At 41.3% G+C, this 20,103-nt stretch overlaps 1 protein-coding gene across 4 annotated transcripts in view; it reads left to right on the forward strand.

The window, feature by feature from the left end:
* Positions 1–16,848, forward strand: part of PPP3CC (protein phosphatase 3 catalytic subunit gamma) — a 101,176-nt gene extending 84,328 nt beyond the window's left edge. Inside the window, exons 11-15 of one of the 4 annotated variants that reach the window (XM_012435199.2) lie at positions 1,522–1,548; positions 2,443–2,524; positions 3,143–3,240; positions 9,923–9,952; positions 11,069–16,848. In XM_012435199.2, the coding sequence (XP_012290622.1) occupies positions 1,522–1,548; positions 2,443–2,524; positions 3,143–3,240; positions 9,923–9,952; positions 11,069–11,253 (422 nt within the window). In that variant the 3' untranslated portion in view covers positions 11,254–16,848. The remainder of the gene's footprint in view (positions 1–1,521; positions 1,549–2,442; positions 2,525–3,142; positions 3,241–9,922; positions 9,953–11,068) is intronic. The other 3 variants (XM_012435201.2, XM_012435200.2, XM_012435202.2) reach the window with 3 other exon arrangements.
* The last annotated feature ends 3,255 nt before the right edge of the window (positions 16,849–20,103 follow it).

The raw sequence follows: 20,103 nt of genomic DNA on the forward strand, positions 1-20,103 counted from the left end.
TAAGGGAAGTCTTTTAAGAGACAAGCCACAACAACAAAAAGGCAACTTAAACGAACTTGAAATTCTGAAGAACATTCAAAACTCTAAAAAGGAAGAACTGACTGGGCGTGATGGCTCACACCTATAATCTAATCACTTTGGGAGGCTGAGGTGGGCAGATTGCTTGAGCACATGAGTTCAAGACCAGCCTGGGTAACATGGCGAAACCCCATCTCTACTAAAAATGCAGAAATTGGCTGGGCGCAGTGGCTCACACCTGTAATCCCAGCACTTTGGGAGGCCAAGGCAGGTGGATCACGAGGTCAAGAGATCGAGACCATCCCGGTCAACATGGTGAAACCCCGTCTCTACTAAAAATACAAAAAATTAGCTGGGCATGGTGGCGTGTGCCTGTAATCCCAGCTACTCAGGAGGCTGAGGCAGGAGAATTGCCTGAACCCAGGAGGTGGAGGTTGTGGTGAGCCGAGATCGCGCCATTGCACTCCAGCCTGGGTAACAAGAGCGAAACTCCGTCTCAAAAAAAAAAAAAAAAAAAAGGCAGAAATTAGCCAGGTATGGTGGTGCATGTCTGTGGTCTCAGCTACATAGGGGCCTGAGGTGGGAGGATTACTTGAACCTGGGAGACTGAGGTTGCAGTGAGCCGAGATCTCGCCACTGCACTCTAGCCTGACCAAAAGAGGGAGACCCTGTCTCAAAAAAAAAAAAAAAAAAAAAAAAAAAAAAACTTACATATTTCCTATTCTTTCCCACCACAAACATAAAAACAAATAAATAAAAAGGAAGAACACCCAGTCAGGCATGGTGGCTCACATCGGTAATCCCAGTACTTTGGGAGGCCAAGGCTAATGGATCACGAGGTCAGGAGATTGAGACCATTCTGGTTAGCACGGTGAAACCCCGTCTCTACTAAAAATACAAAAAATTATCTGGGTGTTGTGGCATGCACCTATAGTCTCAGCTACTTGGGAGGCTGGGGCAGGATAAATTGCTTGAACCCAGGAGGTGGAGGTTGCAGTGAACTGAGATTGTGCCACTACACTCCAGCCTGAGGGACAGAGGGAGACTCCGTCTCAAAAAAATAAATAAATAAATGAAGAACGATTATATCCCCTGAAAGAGAAGCTATTGAATCCATTAAACAAAAAACATACTGTTCCTGTGAAGAGATTTGTACACTGTTCTGTCCTCTGTTTTAGTTTCTTGTTTTTGGCATCATTTGTTCCACAAATGATATCTTTGTTTAATGTTATTTTCATGATCTGTGAGAGCAGAAAATGTTGAATGCTCATAGATGTGAATTAATGTAAAACCATAAACTTTGAAGAAATGAAACTACTGACAAAAGAAATCTGTAGTTCAATGTTGTATCATGATACCAAAGATGTCCCTTATAAGATAATAGTCTGTTTCTCTCATTGCATTTCACTTTGATTTTTTTACTCTTTTCCATGTAAACTTAAATTTCTCTTCTCATATTTCTGTCTTCATCTCCTTGTTTCTTGGTGTCTCTTCTCCCTGAAGATCACTACATTCCAAGCTATCAGAAAGGTATCCAACTAAACTGTGCTAAGAGCTTAATGTTTATTCTCTGTCCCACCACAGCCTGTTAGTTAGAGTTTTAAAATTGGTAGTTGAATAATTTCAAACAGGTTCTCCATCCTCCCCTTCAGTTTTAATGTATACGTTTTCTCTGGACCTGTTGCATGATCTGGCAGGGTGTTGAGGGTTGGAGATGAGGAAGGAGAGGCCATGTTTCTTTTTCTGACTTTTGACTGTAGTGCCCTGGTGCATGCTGGACCGTGGCTTCTCATGTGTGGGCTATTTTCAGAATCTTAGATGAGAAAAAGCCATAAAGTCTTACATTAACTTTTTCTGTTGTTGCTTTTTAAAATAGTGCACAGTTGTCAGTAGTGTTGTGAGGCAATAACTCACTAATGTAAGTGAAGATTATAGAATGAAAGCAGCCCTCACTAAGTTCAGGAGAGCTAGCTGGGTGTTGTGTTTACATACGGAAGACAGCTGCTGGAATGATCACTTGCCATTTGGCAGGCCAAACCCTGTGCCCTAACGTGGCCCACAGCATTCTCAAAAGAGATCTTTGCTGTAACAGCTTTCTTTGTGAGGTTTGTTTATGTGTGTGTGTTTTATATTCTTTGCTGTGTTCTACATTTCACAGCCACAAATAAGTTCCTGCCTCTCATAGATCCACCCAGTCTGTCTTTTTTGTGGCCTCTCATTTTTTACTTCATCTTTTTATCTTCTGGGTTATTTTTTTCTCTTGCTCCTTAGAACTTCCTGAGATTTTTGTTTAAACAAACTTAAACCTTCATTTCTTTTTTAAAAAGCAATTGTTTCTTTAGCTTAGGACATTTCATCCTGAATTTTTTAAAGGCAATCTATTAACACATTCCTTTAACTTATGTATTCTTTGTATTCTCTAAGGAAGCACTACAGTTCGTAAGGAGATCATCAGGAATAAGATCAGAGCCATTGGGAAGATGGCCCGGGTCTTTTCAATTCTTCGGTAAGGATGTCTGTCATTACAGTGTGGATTAAAGGCATTTTGAGAGTAAATTAGAAGTTGAATTCAGAGCAGTTTTTCAAGAATTGGAATTTGGTATTGAAACTTCAGGTCTTAGGTTGAGTGCAGATTGAATGAACATGTTAAAGTGACTAAAAATGTTCCAGCAGACATCCATTTGTTAGTAGCTTAGACGTAGTGCATGTAGTGGTTTAGTGTGGACTTTTCAACCAGATTGCCTGTATTCAAATTCTGACTCTACCTCTTCTTAGCTGTGTGACCTTGAGTTTCGTCTCTGTGCCTTAGTTTCCTCGCCTGTAAAATAGAAATAATAATAGACCCTAACCACAGGTTGTTAGATGTATTGAATGGGATAATATATGGGAAATGTTAGAACACTGCCTGGGTGTGAAGTGCGTCTAACTGAAAAACAAAAACTGGCTGATTGTTTAAAATGAAAATATTTGCGGAAAACATCCCTTGCTTTGAGTCAGGGAAGGGTTAGGAGGTAGGAGAACCTGTCTTCCATCTCTGTTCTCTTTCTTCACTTCCTTCAATATCTTTGATTGCTGAGTGGTGGGTTCCCTGGCATTAACCCAGGGCTTTGGTCTTCCTTTGCAGGCAAGAAAGTGAGAGTGTGCTGACTCTGAAGGGCCTGACTCCCACAGGCACACTCCCTCTGGGTGTCCTCTCAGGAGGAAAGCAGACTATCGAGACGGGTGAGTATGAGAGCACTCCTCCATGGGGATGTGCTCCCGTTACCCAACAGTCAGCACACACGTACAAATGGGGGCTTTCCTCAGTAAATGCCGTGAGAGCAACTGGTTATACCATCTGGGGGAAATAAATCTTCACTCCTACTTCCCTCATGCAGAAAACCAAATCAGAATGGCTTGTTATAACTTACATGTAAAAAACAAAAAAACAGTGAAATGAGAAGAAAGCATGGAGAGTAGACACTGGGGTAGGCAGAGTCCTTAAGTGGGATGCAAAAAGTAGCTTAAAAGAAAAAGCCCAGTTGAATCTCATTAAAATTAAGAACTTCTCTTCTTAAGAATACATGATTAAGAGAGGAAAAAGGCCAGACACAAAAGGAAGAAAATTTTTGCAGCATATATGTCTAAGTCCTTATATCCAGAATATATAAAGAACTATAAATCAATAGGAAAAAACAAATTTCAAAAATGATCAAAAAACATAAACAGACACTTCACAAAAGAGGACATCAAAGTGGCCAATAAACATATGAAAAGATCTTAGTATAGTTACAGTTTTTCATCTAGGAAATAGATATTAAAACCACAGTGCGGTGGCCCACACCTGTAATCCCAGCATTTTGGGAAGCTGAGGTGGGCAGATCCCTTGAGGCCAGGAGTTCAAGAAAAGCCTGGCCAACACAGTGAAACCCCACATCTACTAAAAATTCAAAAATTAGCTGGGCATGGTGGCACACTTCTGTAATCCCAGCTACTCAGGAGGCTGAGGCACTAAATCACTGGAACCCAAGAGGTGGAGTTCCAGTGAGCCAAGATTGCGCCACTATACTCCAGCCTGGGCAACAGAGCGAGTCTCTGTTTTAAAAAAAAAAATCATAGTAGGTACCATTACATACCCACTAGAAAAGCTAAAAATTAAAAGTTTGGGCCAGAGTGTGATGACTCATACCTGTAATCCCAGCACTTTAGGAGTCTGAGGTGGAAGGATCACTTCAGGCCAGGAGTTCAAGGCTACAGTAAGCTATGGGTGTGCCACTGCACTTTAGCCTGGGTCACAGGGTGAGACCCTGTCTCCAAAAAAAAAAAAAAAGTCTGACAGTACCAAGTATTGGTGTGTTTGTGGAGAACTAGAACTAGGTACGTTGCTGGGGGGCTTGTAAATTGGTGCAAGCACTTTAGAAAACTATTGGGCAGGAAAGCTAAACATGTCTACCCTGTAACCCAGCAGTTCCACACCTGGCATATATCCAAGAGAAACTAGATATGTTCACCAAAGGATATGCATAGGAATGTTCACAGGAGCTTTATTTAAAATAGCTCAAAGCTGGAAACAACCCAAATGTCCATCAATAGTAGACTACATAAATAAACTGTATTTCAAAATATAAATAAGTAAATTGTATTCTATTTATACAATGGAATATACTCAGCAATAAAAAATAGCACAGTGTGGACACATGCTACAACATGGTTGAATCTCACAGACATTACAGTAAACTGCAAAAGCCAGACACAGAAGAGCACCGACTGTCTGATTTATATAATGTTTAAGAACCGTCAGACTAATCAGTACTAATAAAGTGAGAATGTCACTTCCTCTGCTGGGAGAATATTGTCCCAGAAGGGCACATGGAACATCTAGAGTGTTAGCAATGTTCTATATCACTATCAGGATGGTAGTTACACATATGTATACACATGTAAGAATGTATAGAGCTGTACAAATTTGTGTACATGCTATGCCTCATGTATATTTTGTACCTTACTGAAAACAATCTGAGAGGGAGGGGATTACAGTTTCTCAATCAGAGAGGGAGTTTGCCTCTTTCCCTGCAGCCATATTCTAGTCCAGTGCCACAATCACCACTTCAATCAGAGTACCAATTCTAAAAATTACCTGGGAGCTGACTTCTTAGGAAAGGGCTTTCTGGAATCCTGGAATGAAAAGATTGATGTTTGTGAGAATAAACATACAAGGGGAAGAGACAGGAGATCACGTCACTGGGTGACTAACTCTAGGTATGAAAACTGGCATTGAAGCATTAATATCTTAAACTACAGTTTCACTGGTTTTTTTGCTCCCCATGTTTTGTTTAATTGTTTCTACTTAAGTTTTTTTCCCATATCATCCTTCATCTGGCCTTTTTTCTTTTTTTTCCAAGAGACAGAGTTGCTCAGGCTAGAGGCAATGAGTATCACAGCTCACTGCAGCACCCAGTTCCTGGCCTCAAGCAGTCCCCCTGCCTGAGCTTCCTGAGTGGCTGGGACTACAGGTGTGTGCCAGTGTGCCTGGCCATCCTACCATTTATAGGAGTCCTTTTTCTTTGGTAGAAATTTCATTGCTATTGACTAATAGGGACAAACCCCTTCTTTTTTTTTTTTTTTTGAGACAGAATCTTGGTCTGTCACCCAGGCTGAAGTGCAATGGTGCAATCTTGGCTCACCACACCCTCTGCCTCTCGAGTTCAAGCAATTCTCCTGCCTCAGCCTCCCGAGTAACTGGGACTACAAGCGCACACCACCATGCCTGGCTAATTTTTTGTATTTTAGTAGAGATGGGCTTTCACTGTGTTGCTCAGGCTGGTCTCGAACTCCTGAGCTCAGGCAGTCTGCCTGCCTTCGCCTCCCAAAGTGCTAGGATTACAGGCGTGAGCCACCACGTCAAGCCCTTTTTTTCTTCTTATAGGATTAAATTCCTCCTTTTCTTTTAAATTGAATACTGAAATATTAGAGTTCAGCTGTTTAGAAGGAAGACTGAACATTCTCTTTTTGGAAGTATAGTTTATTTTCCTAGTTCCTTTAGTTTCACAGAAAGTATCAGTAAACTATTTCTGGTTGAATATTTTTCTCAAATAAATGTGTAGTTTTTTTGTAAGCAGAATATGTTCCCACCATTGCTTTGCTTGGTAATTAGTCATGTGAGATATTCTGAGAGCAACTCTAACAAAGATATGTTAGAATAATAGGCAGCAACACGAGTTAAGAGAAAAAAAAAAAGAATGTCCTATAGCATCCTTACATGAACATGATGAAAATTTGCTGATTCACAAAGTTTTTGTTTTCATCTAAACCAACTTTGTCTAGACCTTAAGAGAGGAAATCTGCAAATTAGGGCTGAGTAACAGAATTATATAGCTTTGTTATTTGGAAATTTGTTTCTAATTCTTGATCACCTTTTGGACTCAGCCCCAACATATTAAATTTCTCTCTGTTCCTGAGTTGAATATGAGTGTTTTAATCAGTATAGGACCATTTATTGATACTTCCAAAATTGACAGAAATCTTCAGTAATGTGTGAGAACAAAGGTAAAGTTGGAGCCAACTTTTTAGAGATTCTTACTGATTCACAGGAAGTGAGTTTATTTTGTTATTTTCACATTGGAGTCTTGATTCCACTGGCAAACTGGAGCATTAGCTTAAAAAGACCTTTTATTGTTCATATAACTTTACTTGGAAAGCTTTCAACCAACAATATCCCATATGGCAATGTAACATACATTCATGTGTGCCCCACTTTGATCTAAGAGGGATTGGCATGAGTTACAGCATATATAAAACACAGTGGATAAAATAAATGTGCTTGGAAATTGAAGCACAAAGAAAAACAAAAAGAAAGCCAATAGTCAACCACAAATTTGACTCTAAGCATCCTAATAGCCAAAATAGTGGGGAAAGCCGAGGACAGAACAAGATTCACAAAGACCATCAGATTAAAACAGATTGGTTATAAATTGGACTACATCAAAATTAAAATCTCTTTTACTGCAAATGGTACCATCAAGAAAATGAAAGCTGGGCACTCACACCTGTAATCCCAGCACTTTTGGAGGCGGAGGCAGGCGGATCACCTGAGGTCAGGAGTTCAAGACCAGCCTGACCAACACGGAGAAACCCCATCTCTACAAAAAATACCAAATTAGCCGGGCATGGTGGTGCACGCCTGTGATCCCAGCTACTAGGAAGGCTGAGGCAGGAGAATTGCTTGAACCTGGGAGGCGGAGGTTGTGGTGAGCCTTGATTGCACTTTTGTATTCCAGTCTGGACAAGAAGAGCAAAACTCCTCAAGTAAAAAAAAAAAGAAGAAGAAAAGAAAATGAAAAGACAACCCACAGAATAGATGCAAATGTTTTCAAATTGTATATCTCATAAGAGATTGGTATCTAGAAAATATACTCTTACAACTGAATAATAAGATAATCGAATTAAAAATGAGTAAAGAATTGAATTAACGTTTTCACATGAAGACATACAAATGGCACATTAAATGATGTTTGACATCATTAGACATTCAGGAAATGCAAATCAAAACCACAGTGGATACCACTTCACAGTCAGTAGGATGGCTGTGAAAAGACAGCAGTTAATAAGAAGTGTTGGGAATGTGGAGAAATTGGGACCTTCTTACACTTCTGGTGGGAATGTAAAATGATGCAGCTGCTTTGGAAAACATGCTGACAGTTCTTCAAATGATTAAACTTAGAGTTAACATATTACCCAGCAATTCCAGTCATAGCTACATACCCCACAAAGAAATAATGAAAATATGTCCTCGCAAAAACTTGTACACAAGTGTTCATAAATAGCATTCATCCTAGTAGCCCAAAATGGCATTTTCATAATAGCCAAAAAGTGGAAACAAACAATTATCCATAAACTGGATAAACAAAATATGGTTTACACAATGGAATACTATTCAACCATAAAAGGGAATGAAATACAGGTATATATGTCAGCATGACTGAACCTTGACCACATTATATGATGTCACTCATATGAAATGTCCAGAACAGACAGATCTACAGAGGAAGTAGATTTGTGTTCAACTAGGATTAAGGGGAAGAGGTGAGGGAAGAAAATGGGAAGTGACTGCTAGTAAGTTGGGGGTTTCTCTTTGGAGTGATCAAAATATTCTAAGTACAGTTGTCGTGAGGTTGCACAACTAACTATATTAAAACCATTGACTTGTATACTTGAAACAAGTGAATTTTGTGGTATATGAATTCTGTTTCAGTTCAGATGTTAAAAAGAAAAAAAGTTCCTGTAATCCCAGCACTTTGGGAGGCTGAGGCGGGTGGATCACAAGGTCAAGAGATCGAGACCATCCTGGTCAACATGGTGAAACCCCATCTCTACTAAAAAATACAAAAAATTAGCTGGGCATGGTGGCACGTGCCTGTAATCCCAGCTACTCAGGAGGCTGAGGCAGGAGAATTGCCTGAACCCAGGAGGCGGAGGTTGCGGTGAGCCGAGATCGCGCCATTGCACTCCAGCCTGGGTAACAAGAGCGAAACTCCGTCTCAAAAAAAAAAAAAAGAAAAAAAAAGAAAGTTGAGGTAGTTTGATATATTCTTATAATGGCCCTTATGGCAGACTGCTATCTTTATAGCCAATGTGAATAGCAATTCTGGGAGGGCCCCAAACAACATAATATCATACACATTTTACCACATGGCTTTTAAGCTCTAATTAGACCAACACTCAGTATACAGTTTCAGCAATGCCTTCTCCTCCCATTTCCTAACAGTTACATCAGTGATGTGCTGTTAGGCACTGTAGCTTTCTCGTAAAGTGTATTTGTTCTACTTGAGATTAGAAAGGGCGTGACAGTGATTTAATACATGCCTACCTATGGGTGACAAGTGGAAACACTTCATAAGTAGATTCCAGTGATCCATTTTTCACATTGTGTTAGGTAGTTAATGTAGTTCTTTCAGTTTCTCTTCCCATATTGATATATAAAGCCTTGGGAATAGCAGCAAACTCTTACTGCTCATTATTCTTCCCTGCCTTCTTTTGGCAAATTGGTACTGGAGTAACTGACAGGGTTCTCCTAATAGGATCTTTCTTGCCACCCCCTGTACCTTTTCATATGTTAGAGTTTTTACTCTCTGAGAGTGAAAACTGCAAGGCAGTTTACCTGTTGGTACTAATTTTTAAGTTGCTTCCTTTTCCATTGTGAAGAAAGAAGAGGGCTTTCTTAGTTATTGGCCTACTCTCTTGAACACTGTTTGGAAGCCATATGGATTGGAAATATCAGCCTCTGCTATATTTTTAAGCCCAGATGAGTTCACACATTTGCATTAGGAATTGAATAGTTCTTTGCCTTTGTTAGCTTTATATTTCACTCCTGGACAAGAAATAACCCTTCATATGGAATCTGTTTTTCTCTCCTTCCAAATGCCAGTCTGCTCTTCAAAGGCTACTCTTTTTTTAAAAAAGGAAGTAATTAGTAGGACAGTTGGACTCCAAATAAGGTAGTCGAGCAATAAGATGTAGTTGTAAATAAGCTTTTCTAATAGGAGCCAGCAGTAGCTCATTTAGTATCACCTGAGCTATTCTACAAACTAAAGAAGATTGTGATGTCAAATTATTTGATTCTTCATGTTATGATTTGTGGATGTCAAGATATAAAGTAGCAGTTGGCTATTTAAAATGAAGAGAGCAATGTTCCCATGCCACCCAAAATGTTAAAAATATTAGAAACTCTCCCCATCCCATATTCCTCCCACCCCAGTTGAATCTCTCGCAATAATCTTCTTGCTTCTCTAACTAGTTGACTTTCATTACGGGTGGGGATAGGCTAGAAGACGGGACCGTGGGATGGCTGTGCTCCCAGCAGTACTGTTGGTTACTCACTCTTTTTCTGTCTTCATTTTTGCATGCTACTGCTCCTGCCCTCTTACAGCCACAGTAGAAGCGGTAGAGGCCCGGGAAGGTATGGCCGTATTACTCTGATAGATGTGATCATGTGTCTGTCTATTGGTTTTTCAAAGCTTTATCAACATTTCAAATATTTTATTATTGCATCACCAAAACTGTAACAGTGAGAAAAGGAATAGCTATTTCTAGGCATGTTCACAAAGCAGGTGTTTCCTTTGTGTCCTATCTTTGCATTAATTTTAAATAACCTTAACCACAGCTACAGTTTTTTCTGGGCTCTATCAGCTTTAATGCAATGGCAGAAGCTTAAGTAACTGGTCATGAGAGGTCAAGTGGTTTACTCCTGTATCTCTTCCATGTGCAAGAGACATCCATTTGATTCTACAGAGAGCCAAATAGGTCAGCCTCTTTAATGATTCTAAAATATTTCAAGAGCAGATGCAGAAGTAGACTGGAATTTAGTTCAATTCATTACTAAGGTTGCCCTAAGGTAGGCAAGTTAAATTAACTTTGTTTCTATGAAAACCGTTGGAATTGATAAACTTGTATTATACATTTAATTGTTTTATTAGGTAAGATGGTTTCAAAATGGGAATGCCTTTCCTTGGTGATACAAAAGTTGAATCAGGAGGAAAATATCTGGAAGCTATTTTTAAGTTTTTAACTTACGTACAGCTCCTGGCTGTGCAAGATAAAAACCTGTCCTAAACAAAAAGATTAGCTCTTTTCTTACTTTTTTTTGGTGATCTCTGTGGTCTTTGTGCTAAAAGCGACTACTCTGGGTTTAACTTGTGCTATTATTCTAGTGTTGCCTTTTTTCTAGCATTGAGCACTTTTCTGATGCATAAGATACTCTTTCACAAATGTATTGAGGCCCAGTAAGTACTTGTTAGCTTTTTGTCAGGTGTATTTCTACCATGATTCTGCATATAGAGCTTTTATGAAAATTACTTTCACAATTTCAGCTGCCCTTTGGGCTTTAAGGAAGCAGTAGCTTCAGGCAAGACTGATTCAGTCAAACATTGCCTGTGACCTTCACCAGACTTATGCTCCATAGCCACTTTTCTGTGTGTTTCTTTAGGAGGTTGCTGTGTGCTAAGAAACTTTCTCTTAAGCTTGTTGCTTTGCAGCCTAATTGAGCTCTCTGTACCCCCTTCCTATTTTTCTGTAGCCATCAGAGGGTTCTCGCTTCAGCACAAGATCCGAAGTTTTGAAGAAGCCCGAGGTCTAGACCGAATAAATGAGCGAATGCCACCCCGAAAAGATACAATACGCCCTGATGGGCCAATGAAATCTATAACCTCAGCCCACTCACATGCTGCGCACAGGAGCGACCAAGGGAAGAAAGCCCAATAATGACTTAGAGTCCTGCTGCAGCTCAGGTGGATCTAAAACTCAAGAACAAATTTTATTTATTTATTATTGGAAAATGAAACTAAAGCAACTCAAACCACTTCAACCTGGAGGTGCATTTATAATTCAGTCTGCATTTGTTCTGTAAAAAAGGTGACCGTTTTATAAATTCTTTTAATTTATGTTCACTATATATAAAAAGTACATCTGTTTTGTTTTTCCCTTTTTTCTCCATAATTTTTAGAAATGAATCTGATTGTTGTCAATACATTTGTGAAGTCTTGTGCTGTAAAGGGGAACTTCCCCTAATAAAAGGGCCTTGGAAACCTCAACCCTGGGTTTCTGACTTGAACTAGTCAGCCTTCATTATTGTTTGGAAGGTAACGTCTTTCATGTAAGACTAATAACTTTTCAAATGCAAGATTTTTTTTTTTTTCGTTTTTTTTCCCTTTCTGCTGTGTGCCATTGAAGAAAGGCCTCTTAGGTTTCAGTGGCTAAAACTGCTACTCTTCTGATGGGAAACTGGATCATAGTAGAACTTCAGAGTGAATAATCCAAACCCAGTGATTTTAGGGGTGAGGGGAAATGTTTTCCACAATAACCTACTTTCTCTGGACTCTCAGTTCCTTTAAATATGTTCTAACAAAGCAAAATAAGAAATAACAAGGGATGTTCTTGGAGTTACTTAAAATCTGTTCATCTAACCATGGTATGATTGGTTTAAATTTCCTTAGAACTTTGGAGGAGAAAGATTTTCAGAAAGCTTTCACAATTGCCAGATTCTTTTGCTTTCATTTTTGAACCCCAGGTGACTTGCCCCATCTGTAAAGGAAGTCACTTTCTAAATATTTGATTAATGCCCTCAGCAGCACCTTCTACAGCAAGATGTATATAGACCCTTCTAGGCTGTTGGCATCAGCTCTCACATCTACTTTCCCATCACCCTTCTGTTGTTCCCTGTTGGTATTACTGAAGCCAGCTGGGGTAGTAGAAATTGACAAGGGCAGAGTGGTCCCCTTGTGAATGGAAGGTCTCGCTAAAGGACACTGGATAAGTGAGGATTCCTGTCTTTTATATCAGTTACTCTTTAGGTTTAACGGTAGTTCAGCCTCCATTAGCATATTTTGGAATTTAAAAAACAAGTGTTCAGATGTAATGTGTGAATTATCTTCCCTTTGAATTTCAAGTCACAACCAACTAGTGAAGAAAGTTTTGGGGCTACTTAAGCTCCCATTTTGGCCAGCCTCATTGCAGGAGCCATGTCATAATACTCATTGGTCAGCTCTGCGGTGAATGTGCGTGCCTGGGAACACTACATCAAAGCATGGAACGTGCACATTTATGGCATTCCTTAGTGTCATTTGTGATGTGGCAATCTAACACTAAAGCAAGTATTTCAGACAGTAACACTTCATACTGGGAGTTTCCAGGAAACCAGGAAAACAAAAAACAACATAATTTTTTTTTCAAACAAACCATACTTTTCATTAGAAGAATGAAGACTTAGCCCATCTACCTCTGTTTTCCTATGCCTTTTTTTCTTAGCTTTCTTTTTGAGACGGAGTCTCACTATGTCGCCCAGACTGGAGTGCACTGGCGCTATCTCGGCTCAATGCAACTTCCACCTGCCGGATTCAATTAGTTTTCCTGCCTCAGCCTCCCAAGTAGCTGGGACTACAGGTGTGTGCCACCATGCCCAGCTAATTTTTTGTGTTTTTAGTAAAGATGGGGTTTCACCATGCTGGCCAGGCTGGTCTTGAACTCCTGACCTAGTGATCTGCCCACCTCAGCCTCCCAAATTTCTGGGATTACAGGCATGAGCCACGTGCGCCCGGCCACCCTATACCTTTTTTTTCTAACAGTTCCTGATTTGTTTATGGCAGAAATCAAGGCACTTTTGGGGACTGGAATCTACCTGCATGGATTGCTCCATTAATAAAAAGATAGGAAGGAAATAAAAGATCTCCGAATGGGTTGTGAGTAAAACCTGTCAAAGAAGGGAGAAAAAGTCTCAGGTAACTGTCTTTCCTGATTGTCATTCAACTCAAATCAGGTATTAACCACCTAGATATCCTCATGCTCCTCTCTCTTCCAATCCCAGGATTAGAAAAGATCCTGTCTTTGGAAATTTCACTGATGAAAGTCATTCCACATGACAGACTGCAGAGTTGGTAGTCCCTTATCCCTTTCTGCTTCTCATTATGGTGGTTGTTACATATATACAACCCACGGGTAGCAGCCACTCTTACGGGCCTCCATCTGCAGGCAATAGTAGAAATAGTTACTGTAAATCTTTATAAGCAAAAAGTAACATTTTGTTAACTTAAAAGGATGATTATTTAGTAATGGCTTCACTGTTGTCTCAAAAAGCAGAACGATAAAGCAAGTTTCCTTAACAGAAGCATCACAGAATCATATACAGTATTTAACTGGTTCCCTCTGAGCTGTCGAGGAATCAGCCAGGGTAGAGAGGTAAGGGGTCCTGGTTCAAGAAAACCTGAGTGAGTTTTAGAACAGTACCAGCTCTTAGAGGCGGCTAGGTTTGAACATTCTGTTGAATTCTAAAGGTAAAGGTATCCCTTCTGTTCTGTAGAAGGCTGGGGTATGTATTTCAGCACTTTAGAAAGTTGTGTACCAGGTGTGTCTCTGATACAGGCAGCTTCTTAAAGTGAGGCTCTCGATCCATGTACCTATACACACCTGTGCACCTATGACTCAAAACCATTTAGAAGGCATGCATGTTAGGAATAATGTTGTAATAACTACTTTTTCTTCCCTTGAGACTTCATTGGAGGGTTTTCACACATTTTTTAATGTTTTAATATAAACAACAGCTTCCAAGGTGGCTGGACGCCTGCCGTGCGTTTGCTCTAAGACTACTTTTCATGCCTAGGGCCATCATTAAACGGACATTTTAATTGCTGTCAAAGCCTGCAGTCTTGGTGTTTTCAAAGCCCCTTCTGTTTTATTAAATCTTGCTCCCATATGTTCTAAAGATATTGGAAATAGTTTGTGTTCTCCTTCATAGGACCTTCCCTGTGGAAGGCCCACAGGGACCTTCTTTTTCTGTAACTTCTCCCATTTAGGAAGAGAAAAACAAGTCCCCAGGCATATTAGGACTCCTTTGTAAACATTTCTGAAATACCATTTTGAAGACGATGCTTCACATGGACTAGGTTTCTCACTTTTGGTGACATACATGTCACAGGACATTTAAATCGATCAGATGATGATTTCTTTTAAAAATTTGAAAACTCATCTAATGTAAGTTCAAAACATGTACCCCTTTTTGATCCCATATTCTGAATGTTTGGAGCAAGAGCAAAACAATAAACCGTGTGTGTGTGTGTGTCTCTTTAATAGAATGCTTAAACAAAAATAGCCTGTTTTCCTTAAACTCTCAAGGTGACACTTTGGTTACAAGTACAGACATTGCTGATTTGCTGGTCTTTTGAGACTAGATATTGATTGGCAAGGTAAAAATTGCTTATCCCACTCTGATGAGCTTGATACTGCTCCTTGCCTAGGAGTAAAAGACTCAGCCACTTCAGGAACATCAATATTTTTCATATCTTTCATTGCCTTTTTTGGGTTTTCCATGAACAATTCAATGAAGCAGGTTTCAATAAGCAGAGATTTGCCTTATTTAGCTTTCTTTGCCATCCTGATAACTTAGGGATGATTTCCTTACTGACATTGTTCAAAATAGGAAGAGAAAAACCCTCATTGTTTTGTCAGTAGACTATTATTAAATGTCATTAAGGAGCAAGGGTAAGATTTTTAAAAATTGGATAACTTCAGGGCCTTTTTAGCCTTTTGGCTCTTCTCTCTGAGTAACACAGTTTGAGGCAGCTAATCTCTATAGGAAAAATATCATAAGCCATGTCTGCATGAGACACAGCTGGCCTTGCTGTTCATGGTCATTACTCAAGAGTCTCTCAGCCTCAGAATGAGTGAGGCTAAAATCTGTTCCCTCTACCTTGCCCAACTTTATGTAAATAAGGTAGCTGATCCCCAAAATTTTCCACTGTACCATATCTATAACGTTTAAGCTCTTAAGAATTTTCATCTTGACCAGTCTGGGTGACCAATCAGTTAAATTGATTTAGGAAGAGCTTGCCCTAGACTGGTTGATTCATAGTTTTGCTTTGTACTAATTTTCGGTTTTTCTCTCTAATCTCTGCATTGAAAATTATTTCCTAAGCCATAAAAACTTGTTGCAGTACCATTCTAGAATCCCCAGTGTGTATTCTAGTTGTTACAGTAACAGTGGAACTCGAGTTTCTCCTAAAGCGTTACTCAGCTTTCCTTGCCCAGGCAGAAAAGATGTCAGAGGGAGGGTGAACTCAGGGCCCATCTGTGGGTATGGGCTCCAATTGCCTAAACTGTTTGTGGTTATAACCATGGCTTCCACCTTGTCTGGTACGCGAAACACGTCTTTTCTGAGATCTGCTAGAAGGTGAGTAAAGGACAGCCTAGAATGCCCAGCAGTGGATTGAGGAGGGTCAGGTTACCTGGAGGTCGGGTCCCAAGCACTGCCTTGCCATAGTCCCTTTCAGTGTTGCTTTGATGAGACACCCAGAGGAAAGCTGTCAGAGCAGATGTGTGTAGAGGAAGAAAGTTGTGTTGTCGAAGGACAGTGTTGTTTACTCTTGAGTATGAGTAGAGAACTGTATTAACAATAGGGCTTTGTGCCATTGACAGAGTGTGAAAGAGGGAGCCTATGTTACGTTGGAACTTGGGACCTGACCTGCCTATATCTAGCCAGCCAGAGTGAATGGGGTCAGTGTTAGCTGCCTTCATCTATGCAGTCACAAAGGTAAAGATGATACTGGAGAGTATATTCCCTCCCAGGAGGCCTTGGCCTCACACCCCTGCCACCTTGGCAAGACCTGCTAAATAACACCTTTGTCTAAGACAGGGTTATGCATCATCTCCTCTTCTACGCCCTCATGACAAGTCTAGGTGACTTAAGATCAAGAAGCGAAGACATGGACACCGACTGTCCCTCTGAGCAGCTCTAAAGTAGGGCCAAGCACACTGCCTTCCAGTAAGTTCTTGCCCACATTCCATCAGTCCCTTGACATAGATGTCTCCAAATGTTTTTTTTTCCTGCATGTTAATGTGAAATGCATGTAATGAGGAGCAGGCCTACCATAGATCTTGATTTGGGGCAATAAAGATGTGTTTTGTCACAGAACCTTTCTGAAGGTGACATTATAAACCCTCACTTTTCCTTTCTCAGTGCATTGTGACCCCAATAGTTGTTTTTCCCAATAGATCTGTCAGCAAACATTTTCCAAGAAGGGGTCCCAGTATTCCTTCCTAAATGGCATGGTGGTCAGATGTGAGACTAGGCTGGTGGTGTGATATTTTTTCAAGGTTCTTCTGATGATGGATTATTTGCTTGTGCTTAGAGATTGCCTACTTTTTCTTGCTTTCAGTTATGTTAAAGAAAGTGGTGGAAATGTTACTTATTGGCCGAAATCATCTAATGTCTTTTTTTGTGAACAAGAAATTAATTTGTTAGGACTTTTGTACTGTAAATTAGAAGTCTTCTTAAGATTAAAAAAAGAAGAAGACACCCTTAAATGATAACTTTATTGGCTCCCTGTGTCTTTATTTCCTGTATTTCCTGGTGGAGGCACTTATATTTGCCTTTTACTCATTTAACAATTCCAGAGGCCAGGGGAAAGCCTGGCTTTTGATGTCTGGTCTGGTCTCTGATGATGCCAAGAAATTCCCCTCCCAAGGGAAGCAATCCCATCACGATAAAAAGGACCTCTTTCTTTCATCTCTCTAGCCCTTTTGTTTTAAGGCAGCTATGGTGGTCACAACGTGTTTCTGTTTCTCCCAGCTCAGAATCCACTCCCTTGCCCCGGCCTCCTCCTTGCTCAAGTCCCAGCCCCCTCTGTGGATTCTTCAATAGAGGCTGCTGCTTGAAGAAAAGGAAGAGAAAGACATCCCAGAAAGCATACATTCTTTACCAAGGATAAAAATAGTTTTGTATTCTTGTAATTTAATGACTGTGCATGTGATCCTAATAATAGACATGGTGAATTCCATCTCAGAGAAGTCAAGGCAGCCAAAGACGATTTGAATGTGGAGCTGGGCTGCCAAGAACGGAAGTGTCAGACTAGCCTTTTCATTCCTCTGAAAAGTAGAAATATTGGCTAGGTATGGTGGCTCACGCCTGTAATCCCAGCACTTTGGGAGGCCAGGCAGGCAGATCACCTGAGGTTGGGAGTTCGAGACCAGCCTGGCCAACATGGAGAAAACTTGTCTCTACTAAAAATACAAAATTAGCCGGGTGTGGTGGCACATGCCTGTAATCCCAGCTACTCTGGAGGCTGAGGCAGGAGGATCGCTTGCACCCGGGAGGCGGAGGTTGCCGTGAGCTGAGATCACACCATTGCATTATAGCCCGGGCAACAAGAATGAGACTCCGTCTCAAAAAAAGAAAAAGAAAAAAAAAGTAGAAATATCATGAGGTGCTATGGGTTCACAAGGAAAAATAAGCTCCCCTGGGCAATTGGGGGATTGGGGATAGGAAAAGAGCCGGGGACCTGTAGAGGAAACTGTCAGTGAGGGGACTCTGCAGGTTACAGCAGTAGAGGTAGAAAGGCTGAATCCAGCACTGCCAGGCTCAAGTGAGGTGACTTTTAGACTAAATACAGCCACACTAAGGGCCACCGTGCAGTTTACAGGCCAGAAAACTGGCCCAGGTTTCTAATTTCCGGTAAGCTGAGTATGCATTGGGTTCTTTGTTATCCCAATGGCATCTTGATGTAGCAATGTCCCTACAGCTTAGCTAAACCTTAGGTAAAATTAGGTAATATTTCCTCTTATTTCTGGAGTTGTGGAAAGCTTTTTAATAGCCTGGAAATGAAGGACTTGAATGCAAACTCCTATTAACCTGTCACTCCATCTAGATCTGGTCCCCAGTTTGTTGCCTGCTGCATGTAATTGCAAGGTCTTGCTTTTTTTTTTTTAATCACAACTTTCAGGCTTTAGAAGAAAATCTAATTTTGATGCAGTGGATGAATAATGGTAAATGAAGCAGTCTTTTTAATGCTGGTGCTGTTAAGGAGAAGGTTCATCATAGAATTCAAGGAGGTGGGAAGACAAAGTTATTCTTTGTTTGGAAGCCAGAGCCCTACCTCATGATATCCACTGGGCCAACAGATCAGCCCTCTTATCCTACCCATCGCAGTCTACCTGAGCTGGGAAAGAAGACTGATGCAGACCTAATTTTCCAACTCCTGGGTCTGTGCCCTCCTTTGTGACTGAGTTGACTTGGCTTGGTTTTCCCTCTGAGGTCATCACTTATTTATCCTTCCCTTATAAAATCTGCTTTCTAGAGCTGACAGCCACTGCTTGTTTCATCTTTCCCGAGAACTAAGAGAGGTTCGCCCAGCTCAGTTCTTCTCAAAGAAACCCCATCTGTGCACTGTGCTTGTTTGCTCATCCATGAAAAGAGGCAGAGAGAACAGCCGTGGATGTGATGTCAGTGTCAAAACTTCCTTGAGGACAGGCGGGATAAATTGGGCAAATGGCTGAGTTCTCCTGCAGCCTTTGGGAGACTGGCCCTGAGAACCCAGAATAGATGTGCCCATTACATCATGCATGTGCTATGGAAAGGTCTGTGCCAGGCAGGACTGAGAGTCTCATTCTCTATTCTCATGGGGTTCCATGCACCCATCCTGGCTGCCAGGCCCCAACACCCACCATACTTGACCTGTACTGGGAGTTTTTTCACTCAGATCCCTCTCTCTACAGTGACTCTACTAGAAATCTTGAATTCCAGATGAGCCGGGTCATGCCTTTGCCGACATAGGAGGGCCTTTGAAATCCCAAGATGGGTCATTTGCACTCTCCCCTTCTGCCTACCCCTGTTCCCATAAGTGGTTGGCACGGAAAGGGCCATCAGTAGAACTTGGCTGGCAACATTTGCAGGAGCGAAAATCAAGAGAGGACCCAGGAGAAAGGGATGGAGTCCAGGGGATGAAACATAGTCCATATTCTTGCTGGTGTGTTCATGTGACTTGGTTTCAATTCCTCACCATTGTGTCACTGTGGCCTTCTAGAGAAGTCCAAACTGCTGGAAACAGCAGTGCTTTCTGTGCTAACCCCTTCTGTTCTGCCTGCGCCGCTCAAAGGAAGGAAGAAAACACTTCTGAGAGCAACCCCTCCCAAAAAAAAATCTACTCAAAGCACCTGAAGTTCATCCCGGGGTGGAAAAGAAAGGAAGAGCAGATGCCCTGTATCTCCATGAGGGTACTGAGGCACAGAGCCAGGGCCGCCTAGCTGCCCAGGATACATCTCAGAGGATGACTCATCCCAGTGGCTGACTCCCAGCACCAGAGCAAGGCGCTCCTCAAGAACTGAGTCACGGTGCATGTCTTCTGCGACCCCTCGCTTCCCGTTTCCCCACTTGAGAACTAAAACTGGGTGCTCTGCCCACCTCCCTCGCCCCACCTTCTCTTCAGTGCTCTTTCCCCTCATCCTTCCTCTTGGTGATGCAGGTTGCTTTTCAGAGCAACCTGAATTTCACTACCTTCTTCCCCTCCAGTGAAGAGTCACATTTACTGGTAGTCGCATGGCTAATCCTCCCCTTGTAGGGGTGTGGACAGACCCCTGTTGATGGTGATGTTGGGGGCTACCCACAGAACAAAAGGTGCAGCTTCAAGGGCTTGAGCGGGGGATACTGGTGCCTGGGATCAGGTAGCTGGGAAAAAGGGGCAGTTACGTAACTGTGTTTACTGTGGCTCAGGTGGCTCTGAGAAGGCAGAGGCAGCCCCTGACAAAGGGCAGAGGTGGGGAAGCGGTGACTCGCAGGGAGGGAAATCCCTC

The sequence above is a fragment of the Aotus nancymaae genome, unplaced genomic scaffold (assembly GCF_030222135.1).
Source record: "Aotus nancymaae isolate 86718 unplaced genomic scaffold, 86718_ANA_hifiasm-v0.15.2.pri h1tg000079l, whole genome shotgun sequence".
In the NCBI taxonomy this organism is placed as follows: domain Eukaryota; kingdom Metazoa; phylum Chordata; class Mammalia; order Primates; family Aotidae; genus Aotus; species Aotus nancymaae.